This window comes from Bos javanicus, chromosome 8 (assembly GCF_032452875.1).
Source record: "Bos javanicus breed banteng chromosome 8, ARS-OSU_banteng_1.0, whole genome shotgun sequence".
NCBI lineage: Eukaryota > Metazoa > Chordata > Mammalia > Artiodactyla > Bovidae > Bos > Bos javanicus.
Genome location: NC_083875.1, coordinates 1172567 through 1196814, shown reverse-complemented (window position 1 = coordinate 1196814; position 24248 = coordinate 1172567). Strand labels below are relative to the sequence as shown.

At 41.7% G+C, this 24248-nt stretch overlaps 2 protein-coding genes across 2 annotated transcripts in view; one reads left to right on the top strand and one right to left on the bottom strand.

Annotated features, from left to right (window-relative positions):
• DDX60 (DExD/H-box helicase 60) overlaps positions 1-12627 on the top strand; it is a 133026-nt gene extending 120399 nt beyond the window's left edge. The window contains 5 exon segments of the mRNA XM_061427015.1: positions 7298-7450; positions 10564-10671; positions 11296-11496; positions 12197-12301; positions 12445-12627. Of these exon segments, the coding sequence (XP_061282999.1) occupies positions 7298-7450; positions 10564-10671; positions 11296-11496; positions 12197-12301; positions 12445-12627 (750 nt within the window).
• Positions 12628-19037: 6410 nt separating this feature from the next.
• Positions 19038-24248, bottom strand: part of ANXA10 (annexin A10) — a 70939-nt gene continuing 65728 nt past the window's right edge. Inside the window, exons 11-12 of the mRNA XM_061424888.1 lie at positions 21913-22035; positions 19038-19382 (exon numbers count right to left, since the gene is read on the bottom strand). Coding sequence (XP_061280872.1) covers positions 19314-19382; positions 21913-22035 — 192 coding nt within the window. The 3' untranslated portion in view covers positions 19038-19313. The remainder of the gene's footprint in view (positions 19383-21912; positions 22036-24248) is intronic.

The window sequence follows — 24248 nt, the reverse complement described above, 5'->3', positions numbered from 1 at the left end:
GCTGTGGTCCGTGTGATCACATTGGCTAGTTGTCTGTGATTGTGATTTCAGTCTGTCTGCCCTCTGATGCCCTCTCTCAGCACCTACCGTCTTACTTGGGTTTCTCTTACCTTGGACGTGGGGTATCTCTTCACGGCTGCTCCAGCGAAGTGCAGCTGCTGCTCCTTACCTTGAACATGGGGTAGCTCCTTTCAGCCGCTCCTGCACACAATTGTACTCATATCACATGCTAGTAAAGTAATGCTCAAAATTCTCCAAGCCAGGCTTCAGCAATATATGAACTGTGAACTTCCAGATGTTCAAGCTGGTTTTAGAAAAGGCAGGGAAACCAGAGATCAAATTGCCAACATCCGCTGGATCATTGAAAAAGCTGGAGAGTTCCAGAAAAACATCTATTTCTGCTTTATTGACTATGCCAAAGCCTTTGACTGTGTGGACCACAATAAACTGTGGAAAATTCTGAAAGAGATGGGAATACCAGACCACCTGACCTGCCTCTTGAGAAACCTATATGCAGGTCAGGAAGCAACAGTTAGAACTGGACATGGAACAACAGACTGGTTCCAAATAGGAAAAGGAGTACGTAAAGGCTATATATTGTCACCCTGCTTATTTAACTTATATGCAGAGTACATCATGAGAAACGCTGGACTGGAAGAAGCACAAGTTGGAATCAAGATTGCCAGGAGAAATATCAATAACCTCAGATATGCAGATGACAGCACTCTTATGGCAGAAAGTGAAGAAGAACTAAAGAGCTTCTTGATGAAAGTGAAAGAGGTGAGTGAAAGTTGCCTTAAAGCTCAACATTCAGAAAATGAAGATCATGGCATCCGGTCCCATCACTTCATGGGAAATAGATGGGGAGACAGTGGAAACAGTGGCTGACTTTGTTTTTTGGGGTTCTAAAATTACTGCAGATGGTGATTGCAGCCATGAAATTAAAAGACACTTACTCCTTGGAGGGAAAGTTATGATCAACCTAGACAACATATTAAAAAGCAGAGACATTACTTTGTCAACAAAGGTCCGTCTAGTCAAGGCTATGGTTTTTCCAGTGGTCATGTATGGATGTGAGAATTAGACTATAAAGAAATCTGAGCACTGAAGACTTGATGCTTTTGAACTGTGGTGTTGGAGAAGACTCTTGAGAGTCCCTTGGACTGCAAGGAGATCCAACCAGTCCATCCTAAAGGAGATTAGTCCTGGGTGTTCATTGGAAGGACTGATGTTGAAGCTGAAACTCCAATACTTTGGCCACCTGATGTGAAGAGCTGACTCATTGGAAAAGATCCTGATGCTGGGAAAGATTGAGGGCAGGAGGAGAAGGGGACAACAGAAGATGAGATGCCTGGGTGGCATCACCGACACAATGGACATGAGTTTGGGTAAACTCTGGGAGTTGGTGATGGACAGGGAGGCCTGGTGTCCTGCAATTCATGGGGTTGCAAAGAGTCAGACACGACTGAGTGTCTGAACTGAACTGAAGTTATTAAATTATTATATGGTATTCCTGATATTTTCATTTCATCATTTTAAAATGAGATTTAAATTAAAATGAGATGAAAGGTGATCATTATCACCCACAAGTGTTCTTGCTGCTAGAGACTCTGCTGACTGACGCAGACAGCTTTGGGGTTCTGCGGACATCCTGTTACCAAATATTCTCATGTATTTTCAATCTAGACACAACATTCACTTAATGGAAATATCAGCTTTATGCATTTTTACTGATTTGATAAAGAAGCAAACTATTCATAATACCTAAATTCTGAAAAAAGAAAGAAAATTTGAAGAAGAAACCTATCTAAAGCAATAAAGGCTCAGAGGAGAAATTATGAACAGTGGAGTATTTCCAGTTGAATTGTGGTGTTAAATCCTTAATCAATGAATGTTTCAGCTGCTTTTATAATTCCAGCTTTCACTTATGACAATGTGGCTTCTTTCCCTCTTTATGACACATTCAGTTAATTATATTGCACTTTTGGGGGACATCCAGGAGAGGATCATTGAATATTTTAATAATTATACAATATTTTACAGTAATTTTCTTCATTGTATTGAAAGGTTGTTGTTGAATCATGCAAAGACGCTGGGATTCTTGGCCCCCAGAGGAGAAGAAAAGCTTGATTGCTCAGAGCTTTTGTGTAATAAAGTTTTATTAAAGTATAAAGGAGATAGAGAAAGCTTCTGACATGGGCATCAGAAGGGGGCAGAAAGAGTACCCCTCTGCTAGTCTTCATCTGGATGTTATATAGTCATTGACAGTCTGTTAATAAAAGAAAGGAATGTCTTAAAACTCAGAATGGCACCAGGGCCCTTACCCATAACATGCATTTTGGGATAATCTTGGCACCAAATGGTTCATCCTGGGCCGTAAAATGATTGACTTGAATCTTGAAGAAGGGAAGATCACCATACAAATAGTTTCCTTTACACAGATTAGGGGAACACTATCTGAGTATAACATACTGATTTATCAAGTAGGTTCTGAGCCAAAAGGCGGAAGGACTTGAAGACTGAGTTTGGGGTAAATGCATAGTACATTAGCATAGCTTAAGACAAACATTTCCATAAGAAAAAGGCATTGGTTAACTCAAGGTTTGAGAATAGTTAACTTCAGGTGAAACCAGGTGTCATTATGGCAACACAGTATTTTAAGAGAAACCTCTTTTTAAATTTGTATAGAGAAGGAAAAAAATATCGCTAGTTTGTTTCCTCCTGCCGCTTAAGAGAGATAAAAATGTCTGACACTTGCAGGCTATTTCCTCCATTTGGAGACCCCTGGCCTTCCTGCCTGTTACTCTCTCAGTATTCACTTTTTTTCTTCCTTTTCCTCAGAAGTGCACATTACAAGTTTTTTTGTTTTTTGTTTTTTTTTTTTTAGAAATTGCAAGTTTACAAAGTTGCTTAAAATGAAATTTGTGAATGTTGATACCCACTTATAAAGGATAGTCACTAAAATATCAAACCCTAGTCAGGCCAAGTATCTAACATCTTAAACTCATTTTAGAATAACTTTCAAGAAATATGATTTTAGTTTTTTTGTGCCTTTATTGTCTTCAGTTCAGTTCAGTTCAGTTCAGTCGCTCAGTTGTGTCCGACTCTTTGCAACCCCATGATTCGCAGCACGCCAGGCCTCCCTGTCCATCACTCCCGGAGTACACCCAAACTCATGTCCATTGAGTCGGTGATGCCATCCAACCATCTCATCCTCTGTTGTCCCCTTCTCCTCCTGCCCCCAATCCCTCCCAGGATCAGGGTCTTTTCCAGCGAGTCAACTCTTCACATGAGGTGGCCAAAATATTGGAGTTTCAGCATCAAAATCAGTCCTTCTAATGAACACCCAGGACTGATCTTTAGGATGGACTGGTTGGATCTCCTTGCAGTCCACGGGACTCTCAAGAGTCTTCTCCAACACCACAGTTCAAAAGCATCAATTCTTCTCCACTCAGATTTTTTCACAGTCCAAATCTCACATCCATACATGACCACTGGAAAAACCATAGCCTTGACTAGATGGACCTTTGTTGGCAAAGTAATGTCTCTGCTTTTGAATATGCTATCTAGGTTGGTCATAACTTTTCTTCCAAGGAGTAAGCGTCTTTTAATTTCATGGCTGCAATCACCATCCGCAGTGATTTTGGAGCCCCCCAAAATAAAGTCAGCCACTGTTTCTACTGTTTCCCCATCTATTTCCCATGAAGTGATGGGACCAGATGCCATGATCTTCATTTTCTGAATGCTGAGCTTTAAGCCAGCTTTTTTACTGTCCTCTTTCACTTTCATCAAGAGGCTTTTTAGTTCCTCTTCACTTTCTCCCATTAGAGTGCTGTCATCTGCATATCTGAGGTTGTTGATATTTCTCCCGGCAATCTTGATTCCAGCTTCTGCTTCTTCCATCCCAGCATTTCTCATGATGTACTCTGCATATCAGTTAAATAAGCAAGATGACAATATACAGCCTTGACGTACTCCTTTTCCTATTTGGAACCAGTCTGTTGTTCCATGTCCAGTTCTAACTGTTGCTTCCTGACCTGCATATAGGTTTCTCAAGAGGCAGGTCAGGTGGTCTGGTATTCCCATCTCTTTCAGAATTTTCCACAGTTTATTGTCGTCCACACAGTCAAAGGCTTTGGCATAGTCAATAAAGCAGAAATAGATGTTTTTCTGGAACTCTCTTGCTTTTTCCATGATCCAGTGGATGTTGGCAATTTGATCTCTGGTTCCTCTGCCTTTTCTAAAACCAGCTTGAACATCTGGAAGTTCATGGTTCATGTATTGCTGAAGCCTGGCTTGGAGAATTTTGAGCATTACTTTACTAGTGTGTGATTGAGTGCAATTGTGCGGTAGTTTGAGCATTCTTTGGCATTGCCTTTCTTTGGGATTGGAATGAAAACTGACCTTTTCCAGTCCTGTGGCCACTGCTGAGTTTTCCAAATATGCTGGCATATTGAGTGCAGCACTTTCACAGCATCATCTTTTAGGATTTGAAATAGCTCAACTGGAATTCTATCACCTCCACTAGCTTTGTTCGTAGTGATGTTTTCTAAGGCCCACTTGACTTCACATTCCAGGATGTCTGGCTCTAGGTCAGTGATCACACCATCGTGATTATCTGGGTCGTGAAGATCTTTTTTGTGTAGTTTTTCTGTGTATTCTTGCCACCTCTTCTGAATATCTTCTGATTCTGTTAGGTCCATACCATTTCTGTCCTTTATCGAGCCCATCTTTGCATGAAATGTTCCCTTGGTATCTCTGTTTTCTTGAAGAGATCTCTAATCTTTCCCATTCTGTTGTTTTCCTCTATTTCTTTGCATTGATTGCTGAGGAAGTCTTTCTTATCTCTTCTTGCTGTTCTTTGGAACTCTGCATTCAGGTGCTTATATCTTTCCTTTTCTCCTTTGCTTTTCACTTCTCTTCTTTTCACAGCTATTTGTAAGGCCTTCTCAGACAGCCATTTTGCTTTTTTGCATTTCTTTTCCATGGGGATGGTCTTGATCCCTGTCTTCTGTACAATGTCGCGAACCTCTGTCCATTGTTCATCAGGCATTCTGTCTATCAGATCTAGTCCCTTAAATCTATTTCTCACTTCCACTGTATAATCATAAGGGATTTGATTTAGGTCAGACTTGAATGGTCTAGTGGTTTTCCCTACTTTCTTCAATTTCAGTCTGAATTTGGCAATAAGGAGTTCATGATCTGAGCCACAGTCAGCTTCCAGTCTTGTTTTTGCTGACTGTATAGAGCTTCTCCATCTTTGGCTTCAAAGAATATAATCAATCTGATTTTGGTGTTGACCATCTGGTGATGTCCATGTGTAGAGCCTTCTCTTTTGTTATTGGAAGAGGGTGTTTGCTATGACCTGTGCATCTTTTGGCAAAACTCTATTAGCCTTTGCCCTGCTTCATTCCATATTCCAAGGCCAAATTTGCCTGTTACTCCAGGTGTTTCTTGACTTCCTACTTTTGCATTCCAGTCTCCTATGATGAAAAGGACATCTTTTTTAGGTGTTAGTTCTAAAAGGTCTTGAAGATCTTCATAGACCCGTTCAACTTCAGCTTCTTGTTGTCTTAAAGTATACAGATGTGTAGAGTCATGCCTGTTTTTTTTTTTTTTTCCCCATTCTAATGCATAAAGAAACCTCGGAGAAGGCAATGGCATCCCAAGCCAGTACTCCTGCCTGGAAAATCCCATGGACGGAGGAGCCTGGAAGGCTGCAGTCCATGGGGTCGCTCAGGGTCGGACACGACTGAGAAACTTCACTTTCACTTTTCACTTTCATACATTGGAGAAGGAAATGGCAACCCACTCCAGTGTTCTTGCCTGGAGAATCCCAGGGATGGGGGAGCCTGGTGGGCTGCTGTCTATGGGGTCACACAGAGTCGGACACGACTGAAGTGACTTAGCAGCTTAGCAGCATAAAGCAGCCTGGAAAACAAACTTCATTCTAATAGTTGCATGATTCCCATCTGCACTCAGGATTCTTTCCTAGCATTTGTCCTTATCTACTCTTGAGAGAAATAATAACCAGAATGCAATATATCAGTGTTTTCTGATACTGATAGGTGTATTTCTGAGATGAGGTGATCGTGGAGGATAGGTTTGGGTCTGAAAAGGCTGCAGATGATTCCTAACCCTTCATGCTGCCCGGGGCTGACACAGGCCTATCTAATGGCTCCACAGGCTCTCACCCGGTCACCTGGTGACTTACTGGTGGAAACAGACCCCAGCTCATCTCACGGCTGATCTCAGCACCTCTAAAATATCTGCACAGTGTATGTTAGAATGAGAGTCTGGCAGATACAACTTTCTATACTTCTTCAACTGTGAAGCATTTCAATTTGTATGCAGTTTTAGGAAAATTGAATTTTTCTGTCAAATGTGATGTCAAAAACTGGAGATAGAAAATAAATAAAGCTTTAGTTAGCCTGAGGGATGGGATAGTTCAGAAGGTTTTGCTAATTCCTGTTAAATACATATGAATACTTACACTTAAAATATACTTAAATGGTAAGCTGATAAATCTGGGTAATTAAAGCCTGATAAATGTCCTCTAATAAGACAAGTACAGTTTGGGTTTGAGTTACTTGGCATTCTTTTTTTCACCTGGCATTTACAGACATAACCTCAAACTTAAAAAAAACAAAAAGAAAGAAACTTAAAAAAAAAATACAAGCAATATATTTACTGATTTTCCTGATATTTTATATTCAGTTTTTAAAATTTGAATTCCAGGGCAAGATTGGAGAGAGTGATTTTGTGGGAGGCTAAAATAAATGAAATGAAGAAAAACCTTAGGAAGCATTACGAAGTTCTTCTGGACCGCACTTACACTGAGCACTCGGTTGTGGACAGTCAGGTAGGAGGAAAGGATGGGACTACATTTGGGGTGTGTGTGTTAATTGTGTGGCTGGGGCTGCTCCAGTGACATAACCATAGCCTAAGCAGCTTAAACAATAGGAATTTGCTTTCTCGGAGGTCTGGAGCGTGGAAGTCAGGGATCAGGGTGTTGGTGGGATCGGCTCCTTCCGAGTCCGTGAGGGCCTGTGTCCTTGGTTTGTAGATGGCATTTGTCGTCCCCATCACCTGCGGGTTCTGCCCCAAACACAACGGCTCCTTGTAAGAGGACTGTCTAGTGCCACACTCTCCTAATCTACTCGAGAGAAGTAAGAACCAGAATGCAATGTTCATCTTTTCTGATACTTTCAGGTGTATTTCTGAGCACTGTTTTAATCATCGTTAAGTTACAGAGTGAAACCTTTAATTTTATATTTCTGACTCTTTGGTGTTTCAGACTTTAATGAAGATCTTATGCAGACTGTGGAAGACGAGAAGAGGCTAGAAGCTGTGTAGTCTGTTACGGCGGGGCAGCAGGTACCATCATGGGTCGATGGAGATTAGGCAGAGACAAATGGTGGAGACACTCTTCAGGCTGAAGCACATCAAGGTTGGTGAACTTTGAGGATAACTTCCCTAAAAGCACTGTCTTCATCCCTTTGGACTGAATGTCCCCTGATAGCTTATAGGGGAATGTACCCTGACATCACCTCTCTCCCCGCCAGGTCCCTCCACTTACCAGGATGCTCTGCCAACACTCAGCATTTTTATTTTGTTCTTCCAATACATTTTTACATAGTTCACATATGAAGTATGTGCAATTTGGGATCCTGTCTGCTTTACCTTTGAACTTCTCAGGTGGCTCAGCAGTAAAGAATCTGCCTGCCGATGCAAGAGATCTGGGCTTGATCCCTGGGTTGGGAAGATCCCATGGAGAAGGAAATGGCAACCCACTCCAGTATTCTTGTGTGGGAAATCCCATGGACAGAGGAGCCTGGTGGGCTGCAGTCCGTGGGGTTGCAAAGAGTCGGATACAACTGAGCAACTGAGCACGCAAATGTAATCAAGTAAATTATTAATGAACATTACATAATCAACATCTTTTAAGTGCATCATAATACACACACACATATATACTCTACCTAGACATTTTCTTGACATTTTCTGGTTTGTACATTTATACCAGCATTTCTGATTGTTGAAATGCCTGTTTCAGAGGGCAAAAGTATTATTAAGGCTCTAGAATTATATTGCTATTTTTTCCCCCAGGATGGGTCTATTTGTTGTGACTGATATTGAGTATTGTGGTTAAAAAGTGGAGCTGTGAGTATAGGTCAGAGAGTTTCCTGTTTGCCACCCATCACACCCCTAGCTCCACACATTACTCACATCTTACATCATTGCGGTGCCTTTGTTACAGCTTTCATTTTCCTACAGTGTGGTCAAAATTACATAAAAGAATGACCCTAGAAAATGCTGAATGTGGGTAGATTAAAATTATTAATATCTGAATAAAAACTTTAAAAGAGCACACACACAAAAAAGAGAGGCTTTCGGTTCAAGATGGCAGAGCAGAAGGACGTGCACTTATTTCCTCCGGAGAGAACCAGAATTGCAACCAGCTGTTGAATAGCCATCAATAGGAGGACTTTGGAACCCACAAATGAAAAAGAGAGAAAATGTGTCCCAATAGTGTATGTATCAGAAGTGGGAGTTGTTTGAGGTAATGCCCAAAGGAAGGGTAAAATTACTGATCAGTTTTAGAATTTTACTACTATGGATTGCGTACATTTGTCAGAGCCCACTGAAAGAACAGAATTTAAGGGTGTAACTTCCAAACCCAAGAGGAAAAGCAGCTGGCAGTAGAAACAGCTGAATCAATGAAAAGCAATCAGGAAAGCAGACAAAATGATTAAAAACACTGGACAAATAAAAGGCACAGTATTAACTGGTAGGTATATCATCAAATAGGACAATTATGTTAAATATACTGGATGTGTATAACTCTAATTAACAGGACAATATTTTGAACTTAGTTACCAAAATATCCAAGTAGGTAAAGATTATATGGTACACATTTAAAACATAAGAGGAAAAGAATTGAAAGGGAAAAGTGCAATAATAACCAAAAGAAAGCTGATTCAGTAATAAGCAAAATAAGCTGATGCTTGTATGAAATAAAATATATTTTAAGGTAAAATAATTACTTCAGGGGTGGATGGCACCACCATTAGGAAGGTATACTAATTTAGCATTTGTACATGATATCACAAGGTCAAAGTGTGTAAAGAAGAAACCATAATGGGAACAGGAAAATATAGAGTTGATCAATAAAACACTACACAGTCAAACACAGGCGCAGGTAAGCTAGTGCTTAGAGGAAAATGAATGGCCACAAGTGACGGGAAGAGAAACAAGAGAGGGTATGAACGACCTTCGTTAAGTCTGGAGCAAGGTAGACATATGGCAGATTCCAACTGGTGGCTTCAGTTTCTTCTAAAAAATGTGAGTCAAAATGGTATTTTCAAATAGAGGTAGGAAAGCAAAAACCTCAGGAAATATCCTTTTTCCTATATCTTATCTCTTCTGATGCCATTACATCTTATCTGCTGCTGCTGCTAAGTCACTTCAGTCGTGTCCGACTCTGTGCGACCTCTGAGACGGCAGCCCACCAGGCTCCCCCGTCCCTGGGATTCTCCAGGCAAGAACACTGGAATGGGTTGCCATTTCCTTCTCCAATGCATGAAAGTGAAAAGTGAAAGTGAAGTCGTTCAGTCATGTCCGATTCTGGGCAACCCCATAGACTGCAGCCTACCAGGCTCTTCTGTCCATGGGATTTTCCAGGCAAGAGTACTGGAGTAGGGTGCTATTGCCTTCTCTGACATCTTATCTAGAATCATCTAAAAACCTCCTTCAGATCATTCAGCTTCCACTCACCCACTTCTTAATGAGTAGTTCACAGAGCAGCCAAAGCAACAGTAGAAATATGAATAAACTCATGCTACTCTGCTTTCTCTTACAGTGTAAGCTCCTCAGAGTAGTGCTTTTAATGCTCAATGGGACCTGACCCGTGCTGTGCCACTGATTTTACCTCCTACTCTTTTCTTGTCTTGGAAATCTTATTGCTTCATTTTTGTTTTTGGCTGTGCTGGGTCTCTGTTGCTGCTCGGGTTTCTGTCCAGCTGCAGCATGCGGGCTTCCCCTGTTGTGAGCACGGGCTCTAGGCTGTGTGGGCTCAGTAGCTGTGGCGCCCAGGCTTACTTGCTCCACAGCATGTGGGATCTTCCTGGATCAGGGATCGGACCTGTGTCTCCTGCAATGGCAGGTGGATTCATTACCAATGAGCCACCAGGGAAGCCCTAGAAATCTTTTAATGTAAAATCAATACTCCTTTTATAATCTATTGCTTTTATTTATGCAAAAATCGAATGCTTCCCGAATGGCTTTGGTTTCATATTTTTTTGTAATCTAAAAGTGATAGATAATTGTAATATTAAGGGAAAACATTGAAAAGAAAGGAAACTGTAAGACATAACTATTTCAAATGAAAATATAAAGTTTGCAGTTTTGGTTACATTGGCTACTCTCTGGACTTTTATATAACACAAATGATTTCAGAGGGTCTAATTCAGTTAATATTCAACACCTTCCCATACAGCTGTGTTTTCTATGTTAAATTTATTTTTCTGTTTGTTTTTTGTTTTGTTTTATCCTCAATCCTAGATGGTAACAGCTACATCAACTCTTGCTTTGGGAGTTAATATGCCATGTAAATCTGTTGTTTTTACGGAAGATTCTCTTTTTTTTTTGGATGCTTTAAACTTCCGACAGGTATTTATGCCTTTTGTTATGTCTGTATACATGAGACTCTGCAACAACCGTTCAGTGAGCCGAGATACACCATGCTTATTCTAAGGCATTTGGGGACTATAAAATACTGAAAATAGATTCTAGATATATGACATCTGATGCATATGACTATTTTTAAAGATGTTTTCCAGTCATTGATTAAATAGATTCATTTTCTTAAGAATACTCTTGCTTTGATAAATATTATTGAACTGAACAAAAATGATATGAAGGATGATAAATGTTCTCAGTTAAGACTAGTTTCTGGAAATATATGGAAATAAGACAGAAATTTCTCCTGCTTAAAAGTCATGACTTTTAACACAGACGTTACTGAAGAAGTAAACACATTTTAATGGTGATTTTGTGAAATCAGACAATACTTTGAATTTTGCTAAAATTAATAATGGTAAGACAGAACGCTTTCAGGATTTTTGAAAGTTTAACACTCCATATAGTCTAGGTAAGTGTGACGTTGATGGAGACAGGATTTGATCTAGGTGGGTGTGACCATTGATGGATGGAGACAGGATTCGATCTAGGTGGGTGTGACCATTGATGGAGACAGGAATGAGGCTGCTGACGAGCTGTGTATCCTCTCTCCAGATGTCCAGCCATGCAGGCAGACGTGGGGAGGACCTCACAGGAAGTGTGTTCTTCTACAACATCCCATTACCCAAGACAGAACAGCTTCTGAGATCAAATGTGCCTGAACTGAATGACCAGTTTCCTCTAAGTCTTTCCTTGGTTCTCAGATGCATGCTGTTAGTTGCCAAGGCAGATGACAAGGAAGATGCCAATGCCAAGGTATTAATACATGTTTCAGAGGATCTAACTCAACTCAATAAATAGAACCATTCCCCTCTATTGTGTGATATTGCCTGAGCTCCATAGGCTGCAGGGAATAAAATGACAGTGTGCCTCACTGTGATGTTTGATTCTACTCCACAGAACCCTTATTCCTCACAAAAGCAATCTTGTAACCTCCATGCTTCCAAACATATGGAAAATTTAGCCCTTGACTTTACTGCTGTAATTACTCCTGGGCTCTACATATATTAGACAAGAGACATTATTTTTTCTGTAAATATATCTTGTCTGAAATATGTTAAAAGTCAAATTTCAAAGAAATAATTAATGGTTTAAAAATGTACATGATACTGAAATGTTTATAATTCTTGGTTCTATATTTTTATACCTTATGTTTACATACATATAATACAAAACATTATGTAATATTTATAATGTATTTTAATAATATATTTAATAAATATAATTTAATAATAATTTATTATAATAAATATGATACATTTTAATAAATTTAAGAGCAATATGGAATGCCTAATTTAAAGAGTAGAAATTCATCATACCTTATACATGGTATATACGTATGTGAGCCACCATGTTTTATAATAATAGCATCTAACGGTCCCATGGGTGTTGCATCTGAAGACAGTACAGAGTCTGCCCCATGTCTAACCTCATACTTTGATCTACATCTGTGTAGGCATTGTCAGTTCTCCAATGTTCACTCATGTCCTTCAAGCAACCAAATATCAAGTGTGTGTTGAAATTTTATTTTATATATTCTTTACAATTCTTGGTCACAGAGGTAGTAAGATTTATACTATTTTTACCAAATCTAAGTGTTAGTTTTTGCCTCTACTGTACCGAAATTTGCTTTGTTAATGACTTATTTGTTGGATATTTCTGAGATCTAGAGACAGAGGTTAGCTTGTTGGAACTGGTTTCCAGGGAGTCCCAGATCAAGAGTGTGCTCCCATTGGATATTCTGGGCTTGTCTCCCATTTACACTACCACGAACCCTCCAAGTTTGTTTTAGTGAGCTTGCTGGTGAAAGGTTTATTTCACAAGTTGTGTGTTCCAACCAACATCAAAGGCAAGCAGAAATGCCTTTTCCACACTCCTACTCATTAAACTGTGCTTGTGCGTGCACACCCCCCACACACCATAGGCACACCATCATACCACACACACAGAGCATACACACATACAACCCACATGCTCATACACACCACATAGACACCACACGCCATACAAATATACAGTCATCAGTCAGTTCAGTCGCTCAGTCATGTCTGACTCTTTGCGACCCCATGGACTACAGCATGCCAGGCCTCCCTGTCCATCACTAACTCCTGGAGTCCATCCAAACCCATGTCCATTGAGTCGGTGATGCCATCCAACCATCTCATCCTCTGTTGTCCCCTTCTCCTCCTGCCCTCAATCTTTCCCAGCATCAGGGTCTTTTCAAATGAGTCAGCTCTTCACATCAGGTGGCCAAAGTATTGGAGCTTCAGCTTCAACATCAGTCCTTCCAATGAACACCCAGGACTGATCTCCTTCAGAATGGACTGGTTGGATCTCCTTGCAGTCAAGGAGACTCTCAAGAGTCTTCTCCAACACCACAGTTCAAAAGCATCAATTCTTTGGCACTCAGCTTTCTTCACAGTCTAACTCTCACATCCATACATGACCACAGGAAAAACCATAGCCTTGACTAGACGGACCTTTGTTGGCAAAGTAATGTCTCTGCTTTTTAATATGCTGTCTAGGCTGGTCATAACTTTCCTTCCAAAGAGTATCTTTTAATTTCATGGCTGCAGTCACCATCTGCAGTGATTTTGGAGCCCCTAAAATAAGGTCAGCCACTGTTTCCATTGTTTCCCCATCTATTTCCCATGAAGTGATGGGACCAGATGCCATGATCTTAGTTTTCTGAATGTTGAGCTTTAAGCCAACTTTTTCACTCTCCTCTTTCACTTTCATCAAGAGGCTCTTTAGTTTTTCTTTACTTTCTGCCATAAGGGTGGTGTCATCTGCATATCTGAGGTTATTGATATTTCTCCCGGCAATCTTGTGCTTCATCCAGCCCAGCATTTCACATGATGTTCTCTGCATATAAGTTAAATAAGCAAGGTGACAGTATACAGCCTTGATGTACTCCTTTTCCTATTTGGAACCAGTCTGTTGTTCCATGTCCAGTTCTATCTGTTGCTTCCTGACCTGCATACATATTTCTCAAGAGGCAGGTCAGGTGGTCTGGTATTCCCATCTCTTTTACAATTTTCCGTAGTTGATTGTGATCCACATAGTCAAAGGCTTTGGCATAGTCAATAAAGCAGAAATAGATGATTTTCTGGAACTCTCTTGCTTTTTTGATGATCCAGTGGATGTTGGCAATTTGATCTCTGATTCCTCTGCCTTTTCTAAAGCCAGCTTGAACATCTGGAAGTTCACGGTGCATATATTACTGAAGACTGGCTTGGAGAATTTTGAGCATTACTTTACTAGGGTGTGAAATGAGTGCAGTTGTACAGTAGTTTGAGCATTCTTTGGCATTGCCTTTCTTTGGGATTGGAATGAAAATTGACCTTTTCATTTCAAAACCCGCTGGATTAGGACAGACATATTTGGGAGCCAGGTGCCAGTATCCCACAGCAGGACGCAGGCTCTGTCTTCAAGTCTGATGCTAAGCTGGTTGGAGGGCAGGGAGATGGTGAGTAAAAATGTCTCAGTGGTTTCCTGCTTTCCCCACTGTGTTCTTGACTCTGAGTTAAATCCCAGCTAATTTCCCACACTTCTCAGTTAATTCCGTCAACTTTTGCTTGTGTTTCTGATGTTTCAGGCCCTCATTCTGCCTCTGTTCCATCTTCTGAGACATCCCAGTTTGGCACTGTTTTAACATGTACAATGACAACTTTGGTCATAATAATGTTCTACAATATAAGAGCACTAAAAGTCATTTTTTTTTTTTTTTAGCCAAACGACTAGCCTCTTTTCTGATTCAGTCCATTAAAGTTTTATTTTGTCTCTGGAAATGCCAGCAATTCAGTGCTAATTTATCTTTTCCTCAGCTGTAGACTAAGAACACACCCAAACAAAGCATATTCCTTTCACGCTGCTGGCTCTTTTCTGTAGGTTAAACATGGGTGATAGGTTTCAGTTAATTGGAGGCCTCGCACTGGTCACTCGGGCCATGGGGTAGATACCCCTCCCTGCGTTTGGGGTTCCTGTGACCGCTGGAGGTCGGTACGCACAAGCAGCCATGGCTGTAATGGTAATGCTCCCTCTAGCACAGGACCTCAGTGAGTGAGTTATGCAAAGACGAGGACAGCCGTGTTGTGCTGGCATTTAAACAACTAGGTGACACTTTCGACAGAAAACTTGGGAGAAAAGAAAGGCCCTGACTGTGTCCAGTTTTCCTGATCCCTGGGCACCTCGGAAACTCAGGTGGCCCAGATGCCCCCTTGCATGTCAGGATGCGGTCACCACCCCTTCCCACATGGCTAAGATGGGGCTTGTAGTGACTCCTCCTTACCCATGACCATCCTCAACATGCCCTCGAGAGTCTTCTGCTTTGTCTCATGTAGGATGAGCTGGACTGATTTCCCCTGCTGACCAACCAGACAAACATTTGCTACAGATATTAGTCTTCTCCTGTCCACCCCACAGGTCTCTGAACTATATAACCCACCTTCAGTCTCCTCCTAAAAGCTGCCTGGAGGGGACCCCAGATCTGTCCCCACCCAGTCCCTGTGAGGGTCACTGTGAGGTCAACGGTGCCATCACACCACGTCCCCCACTCCCACACTGATCCTCTCCAGCCTCGGGTACTGACCCTGTGAATTGAAGCTGTTTCCTGCTGACCTTTGAGACCCTGCACACCCATGGTCAGCGTCTTCCCTTTGTGTTCGCCTCCTCCACTTACTGCGGTAAAATCTGCTTCCCTAAGTCCAGAGGTTTTTTTTTTCCACACTATGCCAAAGACACAAAAGATATTACTTAGCTAAAGTATAAGTTTCACAATTCCTTGAACAATGTATATAAAGATGTCTTAAGGTGAAAAAGATCTATTTCTGCTTTATTGACTATGCCAAAGCCTTTGGCTATGTGGATCACAATAAACTGTGGAAAATTCTGAAAGAGATGAGAATACCACCACCTGACCTGCCTCTTGAGAAATCTGTATGCAGGTCAAGAAGCAACAGTTAGAACTGGACATGGAACAACAGACTGGTTCCAAATAGGAAAAGGAGTACATCAAGGCTGTATATTGTCACCCTGGTTATTTAACTTATATGCAGAGTACATCATGTGAAATGCTGGGCTGGATGAAGCACAAGCTGGAATCAAGATTGCCGGGAGAAATATCAATAACCTCAGATATGCAGATGACACCACCCTTACGGCAGAAAGTGAAGAGGAACTAAAGAGCCTCTTGATGAAAGTGAAAGAGGAGAGTGAAAAAGTTGGCTTAAAACTCAACATTCAGAAAACTAAGATCATGGCATCCAGTCCCATCACTTCATGGGAAATAGATGGGGAAACAATGGAAACAGTGGCTGACCTTATTTTGGAGGCTCCAAAATCACTGCAGATGGTGACTGCAGCCATGAAATTTAAAGACACTTTCTCCTTGGAAGGAAAGTTATGACCAACCTGGACAGCATATTAAAAAGCAGGGACATTATTTTGTCAACAAAGATCCATCTAGTCAAGGCTATGGTTTTCTAGTAGTCATGTATGGATGTGAGAGTTGGACTATAAAGAAAGCTGAGCACCAAAGAATTGATGCTTTTAAACTGGTGTTGGAGGAGACTCTTGAGAGTCCCTTGGATTGCAAGGAGATCCAACCAGTCCATCCTAAAGGAGATCAGTCCTGGGTGTTCATTGGAAGGACTGATGTTGAAGCTGAAGCTCCAATACTTTGGCCACCTGATGCGAAGAGCTGACTCATTGGAAAAACCCTGATGCTGGGAGGGGTTGGGGGCAGGAGGAGAAGGGGACGACAGAGGATGAGATGGTTGGGTGGCATCACTGACTCGATGTACATGGGTTTGGGTGGACTCTGGGAGTTGATGATGGACAGAGAGGCCTGGCGTGCTGTGGTTCATGGGGTCACAAAGAGTCAGACATGACTGAGTGACTGAACTGGAATTGGAAGGTGAAAAGTTTTTTTTCAAGGAGTTTTTTTTTAATTAATTTTTTAATTGAAGGATAATTGCTTTACAGAATTTTTTTGTTTTATGTCAAACCTCAACATGAATCAGCCATATATACTCTCCCTTGAGAACCTCCCTTCCATCTTCCTCCCCATCCCACCCCTCTAGGTTGATACAGAGCCCCTGTTTGAGTTTCCTGAGCCACACAGCAAATTCCCGTTGGCTATCAATTTTACATATGGTAATGTAAGTTTCTATGTTACTCTTTCCATACATCTCACCCTCTCCTCCCCTCTCCCCGTGTCCATAAGTCTATTTTCTATGTGTGTTTCTCCATTGCTGCCCTGTAAGTAATTTCTTCATTATCATTTTTCTAGATTCCGTATATATGCATTAGAATATGATATTTATCTTGCTATTTCTGACTTACTTCACTCTGTATGATAGGTTCTAGGTTCATCCATCTCATCACAACTGACTCAAATGTGTTCCTTTTTATGGCTGAGTAATATTCTATTGAGTATATGTGCCACAACTTCTTTATCCATTCATCTGTTGATGGACATCTAGGTTGCTTCCATGTCCTGGTTATTGTAAATAGTGCTGCAGTGAACAGTGGGATACATGTGTCTTTTTCAGTTTTGGTTTCCTCAGGCTATATGCCTAGGTGTGTGATTCCTGGGTCACATGGTGGTTTTATTCCTAGTTTTTAAAGGAATCTCCATACTGTCTTCTATAGTAGCCGTATCAATTTACACTCCCACCAACAGTGCAAGAGTGCTCCCTTTTCTCCACACCCTCTCCAGCATTTATTGTTTGTAGACTTTTTGATGATGGCCATTCTGACCAGTGTGAGGTGATACCTCATTGTGGTTTTGATTTGCATTGCTCTAATAATGAGTGATGTTGAGCATCTTTTCATGTGTTTGCTGGTTATCTGTATGTCTTTTTTGGAGAAATGTCTGTTTAGGTCTATTTCCCATTTTTTGATTGGATTGTTGTTTTCTGGTATTGAGTTGTATGAGCTGCTTGTATATTTTGGAGATCAACCCTTTATCAGTTGTTTTGTTTGCTATTATTTTCTCCCATAAGGTGGAAAGTTTTTAAGTTCTCATCGGGAATTCTAACAATATTTTTCTTATAAGAGTTTTGGCCTGTATAACAGCTATGCTAAATGTCTCAAACAATGACTACTTTGGCTTGAAATGCTAATGATTTTTTTTTAATGGAAATAAAACCCAGGTTAAAATTATATAGCATCATATGCATCAAGACAATCAGTTGAAGTCTTGAAAGTAGTTTCAGAAGTCTAATTATGAACTGTTTCTACATGTCCTGCACCCTCCCCCAAGGCAGAACCCAATTCTGAGCATGTGCGCTACATCCCTGAGCCCAGAGGGGCAGTCTCCCGGGACTGGGCTGTGAGTTTGCGAAGTGTGCTCCCCGGGGAACAACACACTCCTGTGAATGTCACTTAGGTTTCTGCCTGCCTGTCTTCATCCTTACCCGTTGCCTCCAGGGTCTCGTTTGTGTGCTCACCGCCCGCAACCCCCACCCCACCCCGTGCCACTGTGTATCCTGGGACTGTAGCCCTCTGTCGTGGGCTCACCCATCCCTGTTCCCGATTCTGTTCTTGCTACACTGTGGCTTCAAGCTCCATTCTCCCCAAATCTGACTCTGTGAGTACCTTTTCTCTGCTTCCCCTAATTTACCAAATCTTTAGAGACCAAAGGGATCGGCCTCACTGATGGTACTAATCATGTGCTTGCTTCCAGAGAGACCTTGATGCTGCTGTTGAGCAGTGAAAATGGAAACCAGGAGCAAGGACTCCTCTGAAGCAGCTGGTAAGTGGCTGGTTCAACACCAATGCCAAGGAAAACAGTACCTGGGATAAGCTGCTGTCACTAGGGTGGCTGTCAAATACACACATGCCTGTTTTTATCTCACACATCTCAGCTTGACAAGCATAGAGCTGGCTCCATTCTGCTGTTTTGTGTCTTTGTGGTGGTAGTTTAGTCCCTTCAGTTGTGTCCAACTCTTTGTGACCCCTTGGACTGTAGCCCACCAGGCTCCTCTCTCCATGGGATTCTCCAGAGAAGAATACTGGAGTGGGTTGCCATTCCCTTCTCCAGGGGATCTTCCTGACCCAGGGATTAAACCTGCATCTGTTGCATTTCATGCATTGCAGGCAGATTCTTTATCAAGTGAGCTTTATGTCTTTGCTTTCATTTAAAAGGGCTTTCAATGTTCACTTAGCTTTAGTTGGCCCAGAGTCTTGAATGGGGGAGAGGATGGCCACCCACTGATTGTCCTGGTCTCCCGCTGGGACAGACATAAGCCAATCCACTTCTTGTAGGAATTGATCCTTCACATTCAGTAACATATATTTCAATACAATGATTTCCTTTATTATTCCAGTATACACAATTTAACAAATTGCTGATTTAGATATGTGCATATCCAATCCCATATACTTTCATCAATAAGTTTTTCTTGAAGAACCTATTGATACTAATTATTCTTAAAATACTTTTAAAGAGAAAAAAGAAACTATGATTCTATAATTTCATAATAATGCTCCTAACAAGGCAAATTAATCACAACCTATATGTGACATGTCTGTGAAGATGACGGCGTACTCCAGATTCTCCTTTTCACTCAGTAGTCATCTGCGTCACCCGCACAGATGGCCAGCAGAGCCTTCTCATAGTGCCCTGATGCGAAATTCTGAAAAGGAGCAAATATAAGGTATTTGAAATGCAATGTCATAAAAAGAAGCATAATTCCTCTGAACTATACAGTGAGACACCGTGGGCCATTAGCACCTCAAAAATTGTTTATGTTTCCATCCTGATGTAACATGTCCTGGGGACTCTTCCCGGTGGAGGTTATTGAAAAGTAATGACATGGTCACAGTCAATAGAATGGGGTTTATATAAAGCTGATGGAACCCTAATGGTTTTTATTTATTTATTTTTGGCTGTGCTTGGTATTCATTGTTGCCTGTGGGCCTGAATATGTTTTTATAAAGAAGAATGCTTAGCAGTAGAATTAATTCTTCTCCTCACCTTTAGATAAAGAGGTGTTAATGTTGTTACAAATTAGTGTAGAGTCTAGAGGGCACACTGGACAATATGTCTCAAATGGTTTAAAGATATTTTTACTCATTAATGCAGTCATTCTACTTCAAAAGGTCTATCCTAAGGAAATAATGATCAATTGTTGATGAGCCCAAGATTTGTGCTCCAAAACATATGTCATTATATTGTGTACAATAATGAAAAAGTAAAAGATAATATATAATAATATAGGGCAATTTATGCTCTTTACAACTTATACAATGGGATCCATGATTTAAAGAAATATTTCTTTAAGTAGTAAAACTTTGATGTTTACATATAGTTTTAAAAAGAAAACACATATAACAAAATTTTACTGTTGGTTATCTGTGGTGAATAATTTGTTGTTGTTGCTCAGTCACCCAGTCGTGTCCAACTCTTTGCAACCCTATGGACTGCAGCACACCAGGCTTCCCTGTCCTTCACCATCTCTCAAGAGTTTGTTCAAACTCATGTCCATTGAGTCAGTGATGCCATCCAACCATCTCATCCTCTGTTGTCTTCTCCTCCTCCCTTCAATCTTTCCCAGCATCAGGGTTTTTTCCAATGAGTCAGTTCTTCACATCAGATGGCCAAAGTATTGGAGCTTCAGTTTCAGCATCAGTCCTTCCAATGAAAATTCAGGACTGATTTCCTTTAGGATGGACTGGTTTGGTTTCCTTGCAGTCCAAGGGCCTCTTAAGAGTCTTCTCCAGTGCCATATTAGGGCAATTTAAATCCTTTTATCATCTTCTATAGTTTCTACATTATTTTCAAAAATGATAGTAATAAAAGTATTATAAAACTTATCTTTGTTAAAAGGCAACTCTCATGTTTGTGTTCTCTTACACAGCCATTACTTATAATTCACTGCTTTAAATGCATAAGGTTGCATTAATTATTTGTGAATATTAGTAGATTTTGAGGTGGCCATGGATAACTGCTGTATAGTATTGAGCTAGTTTATTCACCGAGAAAATGAGTTATGCATTTCTCAGTGAGAAATGTTCATCTTCACTAAAGGTTTAGGGCTTTGAAGGTGGATGCGAGAAGAGTCTTATCAGAGACAAAGGAGGAGGATGTGTCTTAAGTGCTCCAATAATCCTTCCTCTGAAACCATCTCAACTTCCTGAGGCCTATGAGGCCTCCTGGGTTATATGGTCTCTTGGTCCTCTGGTTGTCAAGTTTCACCTGGATCTTTCAGGGAACTAAAAAGCTATTTTATGCAATGGAAATTTTCAAGAAACAATGTGGATAAGACAACAGGGCTTGTTCAGTGGCTCAGTCGTGTCTGACTCTTTCCAACCCCATGGACTGTAGCCCGCAAGGCTCCTCTGTTAATGGGATTTCCCAGGCAGGAATACTGGAGTGGATTGCCATTCTGTTCTCCAGGGGAATCTTCCCAGCTCAGGGATGGAACCCAGGTCTCCTGGTTGGCAGGTGGATTCTTTCCCACTGAGCCGCCTGGGAAGCCCAGAGGACACAGCTGTGCTCAAAATATACCTTCAGATACATTACAGGCCCCTGTGCTTGGGTGCCATCTTGGAGTTCTTTATACTTTTTTGAACCATGGGTCAAACATTTTCATTTTCCACTGTGTCCCCAAGTTACATAGATGGGCCTCCATATGCTGACAGTTCTTGGCTGGACTTTATCAGGATCCAGAGTACAGTCTACATGTGTTAGAGGGAAGACCCCAGGCTGCAGACTTCAGAGTCATCACATCAGCACCCTCCAGGGCTCATGGGTGCGGGTGCACAGAACATTATGGCCCCAGCATGTGTGGGGACCTGACAGGCTGCCCTCCCCTCTGGCAGCACACAGGCAGTTGATCTCAGAAGGCGCTCTTCAATTAACGTGCTCTTGTTGCAGAATGCAGTCTTCTGGTGCTGGTGGTAAGGCCTCATCACATGATCAGGGGATGAATAGCACTCATGACCAGACCACTGACTTTTGCTTAAAACACATTGAAGAGGAGTAAGTGAGGTGAAGGGGTTTTCTTACCTATTGATGCTCTCAGGGTGCCTGACCCACTGATGTAGACGACCCCTTGATTGAACTTTTAGATTCCACCATGAAGTTATTTAAAGTTAGGCTCTGGTTTCAGTTTCAAAAAGGATGAACTATGGGTGCAGGTGGATGACGATTAGGAGACTTACCTTGATGTCGTGGAAAAGGGACTTCCCATATCGCTCTTTGTATCGCTTCCTTATGGTCATCAGGTCGATTTCACTTCTGGCGATTAGAATCCTAATCACGGTTTTATTATGGAAGCCGAAGTCCTAAGAGACACAGCCAAGTGGGGGTGACCACCATGAGGAAGCAGCACCTTAAAGACAGTCTGTCTGAAATGGACCCAGCCCTTTTCTGTGATCATGGCCTGTATTCCTCAGACCATGGCGCCGGCACCCATGAGCACTGACTCAGACTCCGCCTCAGCTCTGTGACCAACCCCGGCCATGGCACACACACAGTGAAGCGGTCCATCTCCTCTGCTTTTCCAATGCCCTGTCATCTCTATTTCCAGGGTCACAGCCTTGAGGCTGGCCCTTTTCATTTCACCAGGTTCTACAATAATCTTCCCTTTTATTTATTTTTAAAATTAATTTTTATTGGAGTATAGGTGATTTACAAGGTTATTTTCAGGTGTACAGCAAAGTGAACCAGTTATACTAAAACCCAAGTCATCCAGCCATATCTGACTCTGTGGCCTCATGGACTGTAGCCACCAGGCTCCCCCAGCCCTGGGATTCTCCAGGCAAGAACACTGGAGTGGGTTGCCATTTCCTTCTCCAATGCATGAAAGTGAAAAGTGAAAAGTGAAAGTGAAGTCGCCTAGTTGTGTCCAACTCTTAGCGACCCCATGGACTGCAGCCTACCAGGCTCCTCCATCCATGGGATTTTCCAGGCAAGAGTACTGGAGTGGGGTGCCACTGCCTTCTCCGATTTTATATATGCTGCTGCTGCTAAGTCACTTCAGTCGTGTCCAACTCTGTGCGACCCCATAGACAGCAGCCCACCAGGCTCCCCTGTCCCTGGAATTCTCCAGGCAAGAACACTAGAGTGGGTTGCCATTTCCTTCTCCAGATTTTATATAGTGTGTATATGTTGATCTCAAATTCCTATATTGATCCCTCTCTCCTCTTACCCGCTGGTAACCATGAGTCTGTTTTCTACATCTGTGACTCTATAATTCTCCCTTTAAACCTGGCCAGCCTCCTCCTCATCTCCCAGGTGCTGCATTTTAGGATGCAGATGTGATCATTTGCTCTCTCTATGTAAACATTCTTCCTGGGTTGGGAGGTGGTCCCAGCTCTGGTTGATGAACCATTGGAGGCTAATTACTTTACAGTATTGTATTGGTTTTGCCATACATTGACATGAATCAGCCATGGGTGTACATGTGTTCCCCATCCTCAACCCCCTTCTACCTCCCTCCCCATCCCATCTCTCAGAGTCATCCCAGTGCACCAGCCCTGAGCACCCTGCCTCATGCATCGAACCTGGACTGGTGATCTGTTTCACATATGATAATATACATGTTTCAATGCTATTCTCTCAAATCATCCCACCCTTGCCTTCTCCCACAGAGTCCAAAAGATTGTTCTTTACATCCGTGTCTCTTTTGCTGTCTCATGTATAGGGTCATTGTTACCATCTTTTTAAATTCCATGTATATGCGTTAGTATACTGTATTGGTGTTTTTCTTTCTGAAGTAAGTCAGAAAGAAAAACGATTAGGTTTTTATTTTAACATCTGCTTATTGTAGTAAACTGTGCACATAAGAATTCAAGGTATTCGAAATACTTGCTGATTTAACCTCCAGTATTGAAAAATGCACAAAAATTAATTTCTGTGTATTAGCTTCAGAAAGAATACCTCTGCACAAAGCAAGTTCAAATTGCCTGTTCAAATGCAGTGATGGTGACACCTAGTGGCCAGGAAGGATCAGCTAATTTTTGAGGTATGAATGTTTTATGTATAGTAGCAGTAGTGTTAGTCACTCAGTCGTGTCCGACTCTTTGTGACCCCATGGACTGTGGCCCACCAGGCTCCTCTTTCCATGGGATTCTCCAGGCAAGATACTGGAGTGGATCGCCATTCCCTTCTCCAGAGGATCTTTCCGACCCAGGGGTCGAACCCAGGTCTCCTGCATTGCAGGCAGATCCTTTACGTCTGAGCTACAGGGAAGATCCAGTTTTATGTATAGGCTCCAGTATTCTTGGGTTTCCCTGATGGCTCAGCTGGTAACGAAGCCACCTGCAATGCAGTAGACCTGGGTTTGATCCCTTGGTTGGGAAGATCACCTGGAGAAGGGAGCAGCTACCCACTCCAGTATTCTGGCCTGGAGAATTCCATGAACTGTATAGTCCATGGGGTCACAAAGAGTTGGACATGACTGAGCAACTTTTATTTTTTTCAGTAATCTGTCTGCCAATTCAGGAACCATGGGTTTGATCGCTGGGTTAGGAAAATCCCCTGGAGGAGGGCATGG